Genomic DNA, 16,169 nt, shown 5'->3' with positions numbered 1-16,169 from the left:
AAATATGTATATGAATATGTGTGTATTATACACGCAGTGTATATTCTATTCATATGGAAAGTGAGATCACTTTGTTAGCCATGAAAACAAAATTGAAACCGTCAAACTAAAAACTCTGGAATCTTTTTCCACAGAAGTTGTTTTGATAGCTTATGAATATTTATGCAGCGACGTACGTTTTGCATGAAAATAATACTGTTGGATGTTTATTGTCACTTTCTAATCTTTCATCCGAGAACAAAAGAGCCAATGAGTCAGCGTTTGGTTTTGGTTGATGTTTTTATCAAGGAAAACACACGGAACAAAAATCAACTGGCAAAAAAACAGGAAGTGATGTCGGGAAGTGACTGTGATGGGCGTGTCACTGGCATCTGTCAATCAAATTTCACATGGACCGCCGTTTCGCAGCTTGCCTCTGATTGGCCCGCCCACAACACATACACAATCATACAACACGACGCTCCGATAGGAGGAGGAAGAAGAAGGAAATGGCGGCGGCACTCAGTTGAAGGTCTCCTTGTTGATCCACATGAGGGTGCGCGTCTCGTTGGGTTTGCACTCGTACTCGATGCTGCTGAATTTGTTACCAAACTGGCAGTGCTCGCGCTTGTAGTAGTTGTAGTACTTGGCCTGCCAAACCGTCTCGAACGTGCCCGCCCGCTCGAACTGCAAACACGACAGACAGGAAGTCACCGGGGCAGCTTGGCGTCACTTCCGAGTCAGCCGGCATAAACAATTGGTCCCGCAATTTGTCATCAGTACTACTGGGGGGCCACATCGCACTTCCTAACCTGATGGATGGATTGATTTGTATCAGGGAGAGTACGTGTTCATAAACATTTCTGTAAATATGCCAGAATTAGCCTAAAGGCTATTTTTCATCTGCAGTCCCGAGACAGATGACAAAAATGACATTTTAAATAAACAGTGACAAAATACACGCTTCTAATATATTTCATTTTTCCTAATACACTTTTCAGTACATGTTTAAAGTTTGTACTATACGACGCCAATAAAGGACCACATTCTGTCATGAATGTATTATTGCAAAAGGCTCCTGCGTATCAAAACGACCGTTCGAGGACGGCGCAAAACTGCTGAACAACAAATCAACATTCAGCGCAAGAAGTCCTTTTGTGCATTTTTCAATTCACTCCAAATTATGAGAAGTCTGCTCGTCTAGTAGAAGAAGGCCAATTGTAAGCACACGTAGGACATGTCTGCCATCTAGTGGTGACTGGTGATATTACAACTTAAAATTGCAGTCGACCCCTGCACACGCAAATTTGCGGATGACATTTTTCATTATTTGTTAACATTTTTTGTCGTTTTTTTTCCCTGCTATGCTCCACCCCGACTCTGGTTTGTAAAAAAAATGTGGATTTGCTTTGTTTTGCTTTGATTTTCACTGTTGGCGGGTTGGTTCGGTCTGTTTGTCACAAATAATCGTAGGGATCGACACTGAATGGGGAAAAATAAATAAATAAAATGTTTTTTGTTAAATAAATAAATAAGAAAAGATGATTAATAAATGAGGGGTGTCAGGCGATTACGATTGTAATTAATCGCATGACTTCACTAGTTAACTCAGGATTAATCACAAATTTGATGTCTGTTCTAAATGTACAATAAAAACATTTCTAGGTTTTCATACTCTTGCTAACAAAAGTGGGGGGAAAAAGTTAAACTCATAGAAATAGTTGAAATGACTTTTTGACGTCTATAGCCGTCAACGGCAGCGAATGAGTAAAGAGAAAAATCCTGTGGTTATCAAATGAATTGTGGCCCAAATACGAGCTTGTCGCTGCTCCAAATGTTTCCCTTCGGGCTGACCTGTATGCTCGCTTGCACGGGCTGCCGGTCGCCACTCTTGGTGTGCGGGACGCCCTCCGTGTCGTAGCGTCCGTGATAGACAACCTGATCTGCGTCTCGCGACTGCTCCTCCAGCGGGAAGACCACGCCGCCGATGTTCATGTTCCTAACGCACACACAACCCGTGACAGGAAGTCCGTCAGTCCGCATCGATCGGTCCCGGCCTCGTGCCGCCACTTGCTGTCGACACCACGGCGCCGGCTGGCCAATGTCACGTGACCAAGCGGGTGAGCCGGGATTGGTTGTCACCTGAGAAATTGTGATGTCATTTTCGGTCGACGGCAAGTTGCAAAATGGCCGCCCCCTGAGGTGGATCAAAACAGGTGGATTTTGTTGCTTCAAACACAATATTCATCAGAATGGCGTCTTTACGCGACTGTGTTATTGTGTTTGGCTTCTCGTTCGATAAATGAGGAAAAAATATATCAAAAATAACGTTTTATAAAGTGTTATTTGATGATGCAATTTCTGTTCAATGTGGAACGATATGGAAAAGGGCTGCAAAACAATTATTTCAACAATCAATTCTGATGATTATCTTGTTGATTAAGCAGATTTAAAAAACAACATTTTTCTCCCTCTATTAAAAAACAGGACATTGTTTCAAATTGACAGTGCAGAAAATGCACAAATATAAATTATGATTCCGTTCTTGGTTTGGTCTGTGACAGAAAATCGGCAAACATGTTGAAGGTCGCTTTTCAAAGTAAAAGCAAATGTCTTATTTTGATCAGAAATCAGAACTTCAAAAATCAATTGACCGAAAGGAGCGAAACGGGGGCAGGCCCGTGCGCGTCCACGAGCGCGTGCTCGCTCCCGCGCCATGTCTTGACGAGGTCACGTGACGCGGTGTATATTGCATATTTCGTGTTCGGTGGGCATTTTTAGCACAGAGCAAATACGCATTTGAAAACGGACTGCAATGCGTCTTGGTCGCTTTTCTTACGTGGCCTCGACGGTTCCGGGCTTGACGAGGACTTGGATTTTGTACTTGGAGCCCGTGAGCAGCTTGACGGTTCGGGTTTGTCCGAATCGGCTTCCGTCCACCTTGAAGAAAACGTCGCCGTCGTTGGGTTGGATCCACAACGAGATGGCGATGTGAACCAGCGGCGGGACGTCGTCCATTTTCACGCCTCTCGGAGGAGGAGGGGGTTCGCGGGGGGGTCCTGCAGGATCAGGAGGAGGAGGCGGAGGACCACAGTCAAGCGCGCCCAAACATACAAGGCGGCTTCCGCTCGGGGACTTCGCAATAAGAGAGTACTTTTTTTTTTGTGTATTTCACTCAAATTTTGACCGATCAACTTAAGATTGAGTCAACATGACGATTATAAAACCGTGCGTCAAAAAGTCTCAAGGATCCACACTTCAAATTGAACATGAAGTCGGACATTTGGCTTTGAAGCGTCTATATTTGCTCATTCATGGAAATTCAAAAATTCAGCCCGACATTAGTTTCACCCATCAACAAGAAATGAAAGTGTTTATTATGTCTATCATCACGAGCTGCCCCAAATTGAACAGGAAGTCAGCCATTTTGGTTTGAAGCAGCAATTTTGGGGTCTTTCTTGCACATTCCAAAGAATCGCCCCAACACCAGTTGCAGCCATCCAAAAATTACATAAAATAAAACTCAACAGTTTCAGCCATAGACAAGAAATGAAGCGTGCGGTTGTCGTGAAATGAGTTTGACACTTCACGTCCGTCCGTCTGTCCCGACGACACCGAAAGACAAAGAGAAAAAGCAAGTGAAGACGGAAAAGGTGATTTATTATTTCACTTGATACTTTCTCATCGTATGGCACAAATACAACTTGATATCATACAATCCATTTTGGGGGATTTTGTTGTTGTTTTGTTACATAAAATGACATTTTAAAAAATCAGTGAGAAAATATCTTCAACATGATAAAGGTAATACATTTAACGCGTAAAACTACGGAAGAGGATTAGGGTCAGTGAAGAAAGACAAAAAAAAAGTTTGGCAGGATTCTCACTTTATTATTATAATTCTGAGAATAAAGTCAGAATCCAATCTCTTCATTGGCCTTAATCCTCTTGCGTGTAAAACGGAGTTTAATTGTTATGTACACAGTCATTTGTCATATTTATTTGGATGGAGCGCAGATGGTAAAGCATTTGATTTTTTTTTCTATGGAAAAAATGTAAAATATAACAACTAGTGTTTTCTAACAGAATGATCATTCACATTTAATATATTTAACCAATTATGTAAATAAACCAGAATTTTATTTAGCCTTAATGTATAATAAACCAAGTGTGTTATGAGTTCCATTTGGTATAAAATCAAAATGAATGCAACAAATATTGCAGAAAGAACTCCTGGCAATTTAAATATGAAAGCGTAAGAAAAATAAAATAAAGAAAGAAAAATAATAATCAGTCATGATATAACGTGAAATTCCTCACCTTAGTTGTGATACATGTTAAGTTGCAAGTTTGAACATGATGAATTCCACAAATTAACACGCTAAGTTTCACATTTTAGTGTGATAAGTTTGACGTTCGACAAAACAAAACGAAGCAATTCTTTCGGGTTCCGGTCACTCGCTCAGCCCGATGTAAGTATGTGCATCTTTTTTTCCCATTCTTAAATCTTTTTCAGCACTTGGCCTCATTATTATTACAATTATTATTGTTACAGTACAATAAGAGAAACATAAGCTAACTTTCATTTTCAAGACACAAATAGGATTTTGCAACCGGAAGAAATTGCTTCATTTTGCTTTAGCAAATGCAAAATCAAACTTGGCACGTTCAAGTGTGACATTTTTCCGCTTATGAAGTGACATTCGACTTTTTATTTATTTTTTCCTGGTGTGGCAGCGTTACTTGCGTTCGAGATGAAGATGTAACGATATCCAAACATCACGATACGATAATTATCACGATATTGTAGGGAGGTTGGCGATATAAAAAAAGGTCACAGATTTGTAATAAAAAACACACACAACAAACGCTCATACTAAAAAAACCTGGAAAAAATTAAAAATATATATAAAATACATACAAATGATAAAATACTAAAATGATATATATATATCGCATAGAATTAGCCTGGTAAGGCAATAAGCGATGATGTCATCGGTCCAGCTCGGCCTGTAGGATTTCTCCCCAGGTTTCCACGTCCATCGGCGCCATTTTGCTGCCGCGCAGCTCGCCGGCAGACGCCACGTTGCTATAGCGACCGCGTAGCCAGTCCAGCGTCACGCGGCTGCGAATGTAGTTCCTCGCCAGCGACTCCTGCGAGGACACAAACACGTGCAAGAACGTTGTTCAGGCAGCCACACTTGGCCCTGGTCACGAGGATTTTAGTTGACGAAAAAAAAACCAATGTTGTTAACAAAATAAAATAACAACGAAAATGCTTAAAAAAAGAAAAGAAAACGAACTGAACTGAAAGTACATTTGATGTTTTTTTTACAAAACGAACTCTAATGATAGCAAACGTGTCCTTCGTTTTAGTCTTTGGTCATTCTTATCGCATGAGCCTTTGGGGATGATTTTAAATGTGATTTGAAGTGGCCTAATTTCAACATTACAACGCACCTTCCAGGAGAGTCCGTTGCGGCGGTCGGCGTCGACCTCCCTGCGGCAAAGCGTGACGACGCCGAGGCATTGCGTCCTCCACAGCTGCTGGCTGTCCCGGATGATGGCGTCCCACAGGCGGCAGGCGGCCGAGGCGCGGCACAGGCTCCTGGCGTCCAGCTCGCCGAAGATCTGCACGCTCATCTCGGTGGGGAGCATCTCCGCAAAGTTGCTCGCGCGGCGGCCGGGCAAGCTCATGAGTAGCAATCGTCGCTCTTGCAGCCTGACAGCAACGCAAAAAGCAACATTAGTATTGGGCAGGATCAAATAAGCATCATTGGCCTGAGTTTTGCCGATTAAACAACAATATCATTGTTGTGAGTCATTAAATGCTGTTCGGTTTTGTGTCCACTAGATGGCGCACATTCATTCAAGTACGGATCTGGGCGTCGTGTCAACGATGGCAAATGACAGGTTGGCGTGTTGACGTTGGTGCTGCTCACTAGCAGCAACATATTCTATTTCTCACCGTTTGCATCAAGCGGAAATGGAGCAAAGTAAAGAACGCGTGTCATTAAAATCCACCTCGTGGAACAGCAGAACATTTTGCTGGGCAACCGCGGATGCATATTTCTTGACTGCAAAATCTTGTTAACAAAGAACTTTTGAAATGCAAATTGCCAAAGGTGACACGTTTGACGTCTCAGAAAAGCTCAAATAGTTTTCTTTTTTTTCCCACAAGAAGCTTTGAAAAGCAGCAACAAGCTTGAAGCTCAAAGTCACGTTTGGCGACACTGGACTGTGCTAGCAAATGGGGGGGGGGGGGGGACACAAAAAACAAAGCAACAGCGAACCAGAAACATCGACGTTTCCCCCATAAAGTATCGCATGTTAGTTTTCACACATTGATAAAAGTGGCGAGTCATTTGTTTCATTCATTTGTTGGCTTCTCTTTCTTACCAAAGACAGCTGACTCGTCCCTCGACGTGTTTACATTCAAACGACAAGCACGGGCTGTCACTCGACTGCGCATGCGTGTAAAGGATATAAAAAAAATATAAAATAAACGTGACAATTCAATTGTGCGCATGCGCTCTTCGTTCCACAACCAGGAAGTACTGCCGGCGGTGTGCGGCGCCATTTAAAGATGTGTTGTTGTTTTATTGTTCTGTTTTCTTCCTGGAAATAAAAGAAGAAGGAAAAAAAACGTTAACGACAGAGTTCTTCACCAACTAATCGTTGTAAGCTTGGTTGACTTTTTTTCTCTTCTGCTTGAAGCGAACAACAACAATGTTTCAAGTCCACCTTAAAAAAAAAACCAACCCTCATAAACACGAGCTGATGAAATGTTGGTCGTCACTGGCCGCATTTGAGGAAATGCGTCTTTTTATTGACGTGAAATGTCGCTTCCAGTGTACCAACAATGTCCGGCTTCGAGCTGCTCCCGACAGACGGCGGCGACGCCATCCTCCTTCCCCCCGGGCAGACCGTCCTGGGCCGGGGACCTTTCCTCCGAGTGAGTCCCCCAACTATTGTTTTGGGCTTTTTTTCTCTCTCTCATATGTTAAAAATGTTTGTCAGAAGACAAACGTGACAACACATCACCACATGTTTTGTGACTACATCCTTCAAAAATAGAATGAAAGATGAAATAAATATCACATTTACGCAACAAATACTTGATGTAATTATTATTATTATTATGACTTATGCTGCTTATTTCATCGTTTCATCCTGACTCTGTCAATTTTTTTAGCCACTGGGGGCGCTGTCTGCTTGATCAACGGGTTGGAGTTTTTTCGCCCCCATAGTTAACGAGTGCCTTTATTAATTACAATATTTTTTATATTTTTCATTTATAGTTTGTTCTACCGTCTTGTTGAAATCAGCCATTTCTGAGTGGTTGCTAGGAGTTTTGTTACCATGACGACAAGGAAGGAACCGAGCCAGCAGCCTAAAAATAAAAGTGCAATATGCACACGAGCTCCCATGAAGCCAGCATGGATGCTATTTTCCCTGGTGTAGGCAGCACTTCACATGTTGTCGCTTAGTTTGCAGATCCATGCATGTTGTGCAACTTCCTCACAGAAACGTGCTATAAACTTTGTTTATGTTTGAATACGTGCTCATGTGGGCATAAACGTGCATCTTTTTTTAAATCATTGTTTTGTGTGAGGTGAGTGACAAGAGAGTGTCCAGACATCACGGCCTGCTCGACAACCAAAATGGACGACTGCGCCTAAAACCGGTGAGTCAAGAACGCAGATTAAGAAAAAAAAATAAAAATAAAAATAAAAATAAAAAAAAGAACGCAGATTGTCCGCAAAGACGTCGTGAATATTCATAATAATCCGGTGGACGCTCGCCGTTGTGGGGCTGCGCTGACCGACAGATGACAAACATGTCTGTATTGTTCGTTCAGTTCAAATACAAGGTTCAAAGTTCATATACATTATACGTCATTTAAATACGTGTCGTGTACGTATTGACTCGTTCACTGCCATTGACGGCTGCAGACGTCAAAAATTCATTTGAACTATTTCTATTAGTTTAAAAAAAAACTAACACTTTTGTTAACAAGAGTATGAAAAGCTAGATTTTTTTTTACGATACATTTCGAACAGATATAAAAATTGTGATTATTTGTTAACTAAGTGATAGTCATGCAATTCGTTACGATAGTAAATAGTTCAAATGCATTTTTGGCAGTGAATGAGTTAAAAAAAAAGATTATAAAAAATTTGGGGCGTCAGGCGATTACAATTGTTATCGTAATTAATTGCATGACTTTCACGAGTTAACTCAGGATTAATCACACATTTCATATCTGTTCTAAATGTTTCTTTCTCGGTTTTCGGACTCTTGCTAACAAAAGTGGAACAAAATGTTCAACTAATAGAAATAGTTCAAATGAATTTTTGACGTTTATCAATGGCAGTGAACGAGTTGATATGAATGTGAGTGCGTTTTTGCGTTTAGACGCACATGAACCCGTGCTTCCTGCAATCGTCCGCCGCCGACGACCCTCGACCTCTGCAGAAAGACGCGTGGTTCCCCCTGGACCGCGGCGACATCTTCTCGCTCCTGCCGGGACAGCTCATGTTTCGAGTGGCGGCGGCGGGCGCGCGGACGTTGGACGGCCCCCTCGGGTAGGCGCGCGGATGGCCGTTGCGCGGCGGCCATTGTTGTTGAAGTGGCGCCCGATGTTTATTGATGCGTGAGGAGCCTTTGAAGAAATTAAAAAGGTCTTGCGTGCTCTCTGCATGTTTCATTGAACGCAGGCAAAGTGTGGCGTGTGAGGAGCCCGCACGCCACGGTTCGTGCCAGAGAAGCCCCGCCCCTCCTCGCGGTCGTCATGGCGTGGAGCCGCAGGCGTCCGCTTGTGAGACGCCGTTAGCGGGGGAGACGCTTAACAAGGTTGGTCTCCTTATGACAAGAAATGAGGCAATGTCATTTCCTTCTCTCGCTTTTTTTCCATCCAATCCTTCTTTTGTACTCGACGCAAACATGTTCATTTGTCGTCAAATAAATGCAAAAAGATGGCAACTTGTGTTGTAATCTTTCCAGGCTGTGATTTTTGGCAAACTACATTTTGTTGACAATCGTTCACAGTTTTTGCACGAGCAGGCTTCGTGAATGAAGGGCGATCATTCTTAAATGTGCGACGCCATCCAAAACATTTCGTTCCATTTCATTTGATTTTGCGCATTGACGAACAACAAATGAAGTTTGCCAGATTCTAGCAGCAGTTGCTCACTTATACAAAAAAGTACATTCAAACACAGATCGAGTCAAGATGAAACAGATCAGAGCAATGCAACAAGACAACAGACAAACATGAACAGTTTGTAGCGCCATTAAATAAATAAATATTGCAATAATATCAATATTGCAGTATTCAACATCCGTGTTGCATATCACGTTTTTCCAATATCGTGTCGGCCAAACTGAAATGACGCCATTTACACATTGTGCGACTAATTAAGGTTATTAAAACATTTTTTGTTGGAATGCTTTACATATGCTGCCAAATGCGGATTTTTTTATCGGACAAAAAAGTAGCGCTTTCACTATTGAATATTTTTAGAATCGATGAATCTATCAATTATTCAATCTATTAACTGACGACTCTGATTCCATTTAATGTTGCATTAAAGTATATTTTTAACTTGATTACTGTTTATTAACCAGTGATTGTTAGTTTTTTCGCATTTGTATCGTGGTTAAGAAAAGGGGATTGATGTTACGGTTTGTTTTCCAAAGTTTGCAAATGATTTGGATGAAGCACAGAAGATTTCTTTCTTTCATGAAGGACGACAGAAATCAGTCAACGATGACGTTGACATGCTCAAATCAAAAGATTTGGACAATAAAAAAAAAAGGCTCCAAACAATTGCTCAATTATTAAAAAAAGTTGTCGATGAATTTGATCATCGATTACTTGTCAATCAATCGAGTATTTTGACAGCTCGACCAAAAAGTGCGGCGAAATTTGTTTTGCCGAACATCGTAAGTGAATTTCTCAGCGCAACGAATCAACGCGTCTCAATATTGATTGATGATGTCAAATCGTGACGAGTGAACCGATGCCAGCGTTTCGCACAGGAAGCGGCGCTATCCGGGCACGCGGCCGCCTCGCCTCGGCCCCGCAAGAAGCGACTTTTACCCTCGTGGATGACGACGGCCGTCAAGGCGTCCGCCTCCCCGAGCCGCCAAGGTAACACACGACACCCTTGACCGATCAAATGACACAGAAAAAATGTGTGTTTTCAACTATTGTGCAAGTGACCGTAATCGTGAAACAAGAAAAAGTTGTCCGTCCTCAGCAACGCTCCCCAATCGCGTCTCCGGGACGTGTGACATCTCGGCCAGCAAGGGAAGCCGACGGGGCCGGCTCGGCGAGGACCGGGACCAAAGTCCGAAAGTCAAGAGGAGACGGAAAGAAGAAGGACCACGTGCAGTTGAGTGGACAAAAAGACATTTCCGATGTCATTGATGGGAAGATCTGGAAAAAGTAAAAACAAAATATCACACTGTCGACGGATGTGGTCGTCCCAAAAAAAAGTTTCATGACCAAGAATGAGATCTGATAGGACAAAAGTGTACTTTCAAAGCGGACGGGGGTTTTAGCCCGAGAAAGTCTTTTAAGGATTGCAAGCCACTTTGACATGAAGCATTTTTGGAACAACAAACTCTTCATAGAACGCAAATAACGATTGCGTTCAAATATGGAAAAATCGAAATCAGGTGTCAGCAAGCTTTCCAAGAGCAACAATTTGTCTTGGAGCCGCAAAACATTTGTCACGTTGTGATGACGGAATCGTGCGTTTTTGCGATGACGGCCCAAATATCAGCGTCGCCACAACAGCAGCATCCGATATGTACACGCGAATCGTTTTCTTCTACTTTCCGCTTCCATTTTTTTTCATAATTGGGGTCATTTTTCACATTTTGAGACTTTTCTGCCTTTCTAGCAAATGTTTTGACATTTTTGGCCATTTTTTTCCTGAACATTATTATGTTCATTGGCTGCCTCTCATCTTTTGGTGCTTTTATTCGTATCAAGTTTCTGACATTTTTAGCCACTTTGTGGACATTTTATGGTCATTTGGGGGATTTCTTCTTTTGTTTTTTTGGACATTTTAACATGACTTTCATTTTCTGCCTTTTTTTGTTGTTTTGGACATTTTATGGATACTTTTTGAATGTTTTCTTTCTGCTTTTTGGTATTCAATTCTCTGACATTATTGGTCATTTTATGGTAAATTTCTGCTTTCCTTTATTCGTCTACTTTTTGTCTCTTCTTCTGACAACATAAGAATTTGGAATATTGAATGACTCCTTTTTTAAATCGAAATCATGAATTCAGTTAAATAATATTTTATCAATAAAATCAAAAATATGTGAACAAATATTTCTATTTTTTTTTTATCCACACGAGTGACTAAAAAGCCACATGTGGCCCCAGAGTGGCAATTTGCAGACCCCTGCACTCGATGAACTTACTTTTGCATACCACTAGAGGGAGCCTGCAAAGTAGCACCTTTTGGGAATCATTGACGTCAGAGCAACCAAAAAGTCGAGAATCACAATTTGATGCACGATGTCATCAATGACGCGAACACGTCTGTCCATTTTCAGGACGTCCCGCTCGCCGAAGAGGAGGAGGACGACGAGCGTCCGCGGCAAGTTGACTGCGTCGCCGCGGAAACCGAGCAGGAGGACCAGGAGCGCCGACGGGCCGCAACCGGGACGTGCGCCATCGCCGCCGGGACGAGCGACGTCACGACAGGAACGAGCGACGTCACGCTCGGGACGAGCGACGTCACAGCGAGCGCTCGGCAAAACGCAAGCTCAAAAGCCAAAGAAGAAGACAAGTCCCGTTCCAGAGCGCGAACCGCGTGTCCCTTCGGAAAAGACTGCTACAGGTTTGTTTGGCTGCTGGATAACTGCGGCTTCCTGTTGCGCGCACTTCCTGTCCAGTGGGTTTTCCGTTCGGATGAACAGGAAGTGGGCGGAACAGAAAGCACGCCTCTGCTGCCGCGCCCACATTCTGCTCATCTTACTTCCTGTCCTCTCAGGAAGAACCCGCTCCACTTCCAGGAGCGCAGCCATCCCGGAGACGCCGACTACCAGGAAGAGGAAGAGGAGGAGGATCTTGAGGAGGAAGAGCGACCCGAGTGTCCCTACGGCGCCGACTGCTACAGGTCGCCGATTGCCAATCGAATGGACCGGAGAAGAATGAGCAACGGACGAAAACGATGGTTTGACTTCCTGCTTTTGTGACTCCTCCCCACTTTTGTGACTCCTCCCCTCACACAGGAAGAATCCTCTTCATCGTCAACAATACAAACACACCGAGAGAGCAGGTACGCACACGCGCGTGAAAAGAAATGGAATTGCATCCCGACAGTCCAAAATGACGTTGCGCTTCCTGCCAGCTCGGAGCAGGCGGGCCGCCGGCAAGGCGGGGACGGCGGCGGCGCGGGCGGCGTCCGACCTGGATTCCGACTCCGGCGACAGCTTCATCCACGACGACAGCGAGGACGTCGATGCCGACTCGGACTACGCGCCTCCAACCGGATCTGACTAAACCTCTCCACCGGTGGCGGTTCCAGGCGGGGTGGGGTGAGTGCCCCCTTAGCTCCGCCCCAAACACCGCCAACCCTCCACAGAGTACAAGACACGAAGCAACAGTTGGGTTTCCATCCACTCATTTGTATTCCAATTTTCAAGAAATGCCAAAATAAAACGGCTTGAAAACGCCAGAAATTTGGAAAAGGGACCACATTTTGCAAAAAAAGTGTTTCCGCTTCGAGGGGGTCCGATTGTGAAGCGGTCGGGGTGTTATTCAGCACCTCCGAATCTCACGCCATTATCCTCAGTCGGAAAAGGGTGGTGGCGCCCTCTTCAGGTCGGGAATGCGATCCCGACCCGAGCGGAAGAGGTCAAGTATCTTCTTGAGTGAAGGACGAGTGGAGCGCTTGATCGGCAGGCGAGTCAGAATCTGGAACGATGCGGACTGTGCGTCGGTCTGTTGTTGTGAAGAAGCAGCTGAGCCCGGCAAAGCTCTCAGTTCACCGGTCGCACCCTCGCCGATGGGTCATGACCCAAATGAGTTTCCACTTTTGGATACGTCAGCGTCCCTTCGAGATGAGTGAGAAACTCCGTCATCCAGGATGAGCTCAGAGTGGAGTCAGATGAGGTGGCTGGGGCATCCGGTGAGGACGGTCTTGGTCCTCTTGGAGACCTGTCGGAGTCGCCAGGACGTCAGAACCTTTTAAACCGTCAGGAGCTTCAGCGTTACTCGGCGCTCGCATTCGGACCTTCGGGACCCTCTGGGCTACCTTGCGCTTGCTCCTTCCACCTCCTCGGTCACCCTAAGTGAGGAGGTCCGGGCCTCATCGCCTGTGGACCTGCGGTGCACAAAATAAACCAGTGGGGTCGGTATGAAGCGTTTGGACTTTGAGGCCCGTCTGGCTTTGTGCCTGACGCTGATGAAGCAAAGCGTGTTGATGACGCCGTTGCTCATGGCGACGCACTCCGTGACGTAGAACGCCACCAGGGCGTTCCTGTTCCTGGAGATGACGGTGGGGTAGAAATCCCTGAGCAGGGAGTATCCGTAGTATGGGGTCCAGCAAAGAACGTAGGCCAGCAGGACCAGGATCAGGACCAGGACTGTCCGCCGACGCTTGCGCAGACGCTTACGGATCTGCAACGTCTGGTGACCCGGAACCTCCTTGAACCAAAGTTCCTTGGAGATGCGAGCGTAGCACAGCGCCATCGCCAACACTGGGACCAAAAACTCCACAGCCAAGACCAGCAGGAAGTAGGATTGGTACAGGACTCGCTGGTCCACGGGCCAGATCTGAGCACAGAAGGTTTTGGGATGGCCGCCCCGCCCGTGAGCATACTCGGTCTCCGAAGACATGGTGGCCGACGGGATGGAGATCACAGCCGGGACCCCCCACACGGCCCCCAGCACCAAGTACCACGTGTGCGGAGGCAGGCCGGGACCCAGCGGGTGCACGATCGCGGCGTACCTCAACACACGACACAAACGCACGTTAAGCCGACGCGCAGCTGCTGCGGGACGGCGTGTCTCCAGATGTGCTCACCTGTCCACGGCGATGGCGAGCAGCGCGTTGGTGGACACGTGCAGCGACAGCGTCCTCAGATAGTTGACGGCGGCGCAGGCCGCCAACCCGTGACGCCACGACAGCCGGCTGACCACGTAGTAGTCCAACAGCAGGGGGCAGCAGATGGCCGCCACCAACGCGTCGGAAACGGCCAGGTTGGCCATCAGGAGGTCGGTCGGGCCGCGCCGCTTGCCGTACCGGAGCAGGCCGGCGATGAAGGCGCAGTTTCCCGCGCCGCACACCGCCATGATGCTAACTAGCGACACCGCGATCGCCACGCTAGCCGCCAGGAAGGCCGGGCCGCGGGTGGCGTCCGGGATGTCTTCCGGAGACAGCGCGTAGTCCACCGAGTCGTAGTCCGCGTCGGGGACCGCAGCCAGGCAGCTGCTGTTGTTCATCTCTGATCAAAAAACAAAAACAAAACGTCAAAAACAACACGTTCTCGTCCCACCCCCAACTGAGCCGGGTCGGAGTCCGCCCGACACCCACAGACATGTCTGCCATAAACAGGATGCGCCACAAAAAATCTCAAGCAACCACGTCCAAAACTGAACAGGAAGTCAGCCATTTTGTTGTGAGGCAGCCATTTTAAGGCACGTCCTGCCAGTCATATGATTAAAAAAAAAAAATCAGCCCCCCAATTCCAGTTTCACTGTTTGACATTATTTTTGGTGTACGTGTTCATCATAACAGAACGCACCAAAAAGCCTCAAGTACCCATTCCACAAAATGAACAGGAAATCGGCCATTTTTATTGACAGCAGACATTTTTGTTATGATGGACGTGAGAGGTTGAGGGACGGTGAACAGAAATGAATGAAGAACTTTATTGAAGCATCGAGAGAAAGGTGAGTAGACCGTGACTGGCTGGTCGAGAGGAGGCGGAACGAGGGCGACTTGGCGGCGGCGAGGACGAGGACGACGAGACGCGACGACTTAACTGAGACGAGGGGAAAGATATAAAACACAAAACAAAACACTGAACGCTCAGACAACAAAGAACATGAACGCCCAAAATCAAAGAAAAAAACAAAACCACAGAACCGAAAGGTGACATTTTTGGGGTCCAAAAAATAACTCGGGCCCCAATCAGAAGCAGATAACGATAACATCCATAAATGGGTGGTGCGAAACAGCCAATTCGATTTTTTTTTTGTGGGTTTGTTATTGTTGGTGAAACATGACGTCAAAGTTTCACGGTCAGCTGGAGGAGTGGCCATTAAAAAAGGACGATCGCTGTTGCAGCTTTGCGTTTGCTGCGCTGTCGTCCAATCAGCACACGGCACCGTCTCCGGCTCCGCCCCTTCATCGGCATACCCCACCTCCCAAAGTCTGGCAAATCAAAGACCGGACGTAGAAAAGGCGCAGGCAGGAAGTGACGAGCACTTTGGCCGCGCTGCCTTCATTTTCACGTTCGCTTGGCGGCGCAGTTGTCGTCACGCACTCGACACTTTTGTCACCCGCGTGTGGAATGTCACACGTGCGTGATGTCACCTGTACGAACACGCACGCTCGCGGCAAGAGTACAAATACTTTGTTACCGTTCTTAAAAGTGATTATTTTCCCACCTCATAGGATTAACAGCATACATACACAAATGTGTTTTTTTTTTTTACATCCCGCTATTCAAAAACAGGATCTTATTTTGAATTGGCGATGATTAAGATTCAGTGACAAAAGAGTTGCGGGTTAATCGGAAAAGCAAACATTTATGGATGAATTGTTTGTTACACGCTAAACTGTTGAGAGGCTGAAACTGTTCGACAATTTGCGGTTCTGCAAGCTCTCCACCAAAAGGGATGTCTACTCATTTGATAATGGATAATATAATAATAATCAATTGATTGTTGTCCAAATTCCTTTTTGCGTCTGCCGATGACGTGATGTGAAAATGACGAGGTTACGAAACGTCACGCCGTGGGAGCATCCCTGCCGAATTATTGAGACTTTTCAATCTGTGACATGTTGTCTCTTCAATGCATCCATTTTTTTTCAAATAGTGAAATACATGTCAGAGAATTCTCAGCAACTTTCAAAATCCAATTTGCAATTCCAAAACAAACGCAACATATTGTATGTCGCCAACCTTATTGAAGCGCCTTTCGCGTTTTG

General features: G+C 45.4%; 4 protein-coding genes across 10 annotated transcripts; 1 reads left to right on the top strand and 3 right to left on the bottom strand.

Moving 5' to 3' along the window:
* Positions 1–260: 260 nt before the first annotated feature.
* cnrip1a (cannabinoid receptor interacting protein 1a) lies at positions 261–3,087 on the bottom strand. Its single transcript, XM_086083423.1, has 3 exons — positions 2,819–3,087; positions 1,834–1,978; positions 261–666 (listed from the first exon to the last, which is right to left on the bottom strand). The coding sequence occupies exons 1-3, from the start codon at positions 2,995–2,997 to the stop codon at positions 502–504; spliced, it is 489 nt and encodes a 162-aa protein (XP_085939549.1). The 5' UTR covers positions 2,998–3,087; the 3' UTR covers positions 261–501.
* Positions 3,088–3,618: 531 nt separating this feature from the next.
* On the bottom strand, positions 3,619–6,742 carry fbxo48 (F-box protein 48). The gene is made up of 3 exons (XM_086083424.1): positions 6,379–6,742; positions 5,440–5,701; positions 3,619–5,133 (listed from the first exon to the last, which is right to left on the bottom strand). The coding sequence occupies exons 2-3, from the start codon at positions 5,674–5,676 to the stop codon at positions 4,972–4,974; spliced, it is 399 nt and encodes a 132-aa protein (XP_085939550.1). The 5' UTR covers positions 5,677–5,701; positions 6,379–6,742; the 3' UTR covers positions 3,619–4,971.
* aplf (aprataxin and PNKP like factor) lies at positions 6,249–12,703 on the top strand. 7 transcript variants are annotated; one of them, XM_086083416.1, is made up of 11 exons: positions 6,249–6,659; positions 6,832–6,934; positions 7,595–7,666; positions 8,398–8,567; positions 8,700–8,835; positions 10,024–10,135; positions 10,245–10,378; positions 11,560–11,846; positions 12,004–12,125; positions 12,241–12,287; positions 12,360–12,703. In XM_086083416.1, exons 2-11 carry the CDS (start codon positions 6,842–6,844, stop codon positions 12,666–12,668), a joined length of 1,482 nt encoding a protein of 493 aa, XP_085939542.1. In that variant the 5' UTR covers positions 6,249–6,659; positions 6,832–6,841; the 3' UTR covers positions 12,669–12,703. The 7 variants fall into 7 exon arrangements, 6 of the variants coding, with proteins under 6 accessions (XP_085939542.1, XP_085939540.1, XP_085939541.1 ...); XM_086083414.1 differs by having other exon boundaries at positions 10,024–10,136; positions 10,225–10,378; XR_015095843.1 differs by having other exon boundaries at positions 6,250–6,659; positions 10,204–10,378; positions 12,360–12,459.
* Positions 12,704–13,261: 558 nt separating this feature from the next.
* Positions 13,262–15,155, bottom strand: prokr1a (prokineticin receptor 1a). The gene is made up of 2 exons (XM_086083425.1): positions 14,037–15,155; positions 13,262–13,961 (listed from the first exon to the last, which is right to left on the bottom strand). Exons 1-2 carry the CDS (start codon positions 14,453–14,455, stop codon positions 13,262–13,264), a joined length of 1,119 nt encoding a protein of 372 aa, XP_085939551.1. The 5' UTR covers positions 14,456–15,155.
* Positions 15,156–16,169: the final 1,014 nt, after the last annotated feature.

This window comes from Leptonotus elevatus, chromosome 8 (genome assembly GCF_054856555.1).
Source record: "Leptonotus elevatus isolate MCC_2025b chromosome 8, RoL_Lele_1.0, whole genome shotgun sequence".
NCBI classification, from domain to species: Eukaryota; Metazoa; Chordata; class Actinopteri; order Syngnathiformes; family Syngnathidae; genus Leptonotus; species Leptonotus elevatus.
Note: the sequence above shows the minus strand (reverse complement) of the source record. Positions and strands in the feature narration are given on the sequence as shown.

Bases quoted from the DNA above. Each gene is read 5' to 3' on its own strand.
- cnrip1a (XM_086083423.1), bottom strand. From the start codon at position 2,997: ATGGACGACGTCCCGCCGCTGGTTCACATCGCCATCTCGTTGTGGATC. The intron at 1,979-2,818 runs GTAAGAAAAGCG...TGTGTGCGTTAG, and splicing joins CCCGGAACCGTCGAGGCCAC to GAACATGAACATCGGCGGCG. The intron at 667-1,833 runs GTCAGCCCGAAG...TCGTGTTTGCAG, and splicing joins CCGTGCAAGCGAGCATACAG to TTCGAGCGGGCGGGCACGTT.
- fbxo48 (XM_086083424.1), bottom strand. From the start codon at position 5,676: ATGAGCTTGCCCGGCCGCCGCGCGAGCAACTTTGCGGAGATGCTCCCC. The intron at 5,134-5,439 runs GTGCGTTGTAAT...GTGTCCTCGCAG, and splicing joins GCAACGGACTCTCCTGGAAG to GAGTCGCTGGCGAGGAACTA.
- aplf (XM_086083413.1), top strand. From the start codon at position 6,842: ATGTCCGGCTTCGAGCTGCTCCCGACAGACGGCGGCGACGCCATCCTC. The intron at 8,568-8,699 runs GTAGGCGCGCGG...CATTGAACGCAG, and splicing joins ACGTTGGACGGCCCCCTCGG to GCAAAGTGTGGCGTGTGAGG. The intron at 10,136-10,203 runs GTAACACACGAC...CTATTGTGCAAG, and splicing joins CGCCTCCCCGAGCCGCCAAG to TGACCGTAATCGTGAAACAA.
- prokr1a (XM_086083425.1), bottom strand. From the start codon at position 14,455: ATGAACAACAGCAGCTGCCTGGCTGCGGTCCCCGACGCGGACTACGAC. The intron at 13,962-14,036 runs GTGAGCACATCT...TCGTGTGTTGAG, and splicing joins CTCGCCATCGCCGTGGACAG to GTACGCCGCGATCGTGCACC.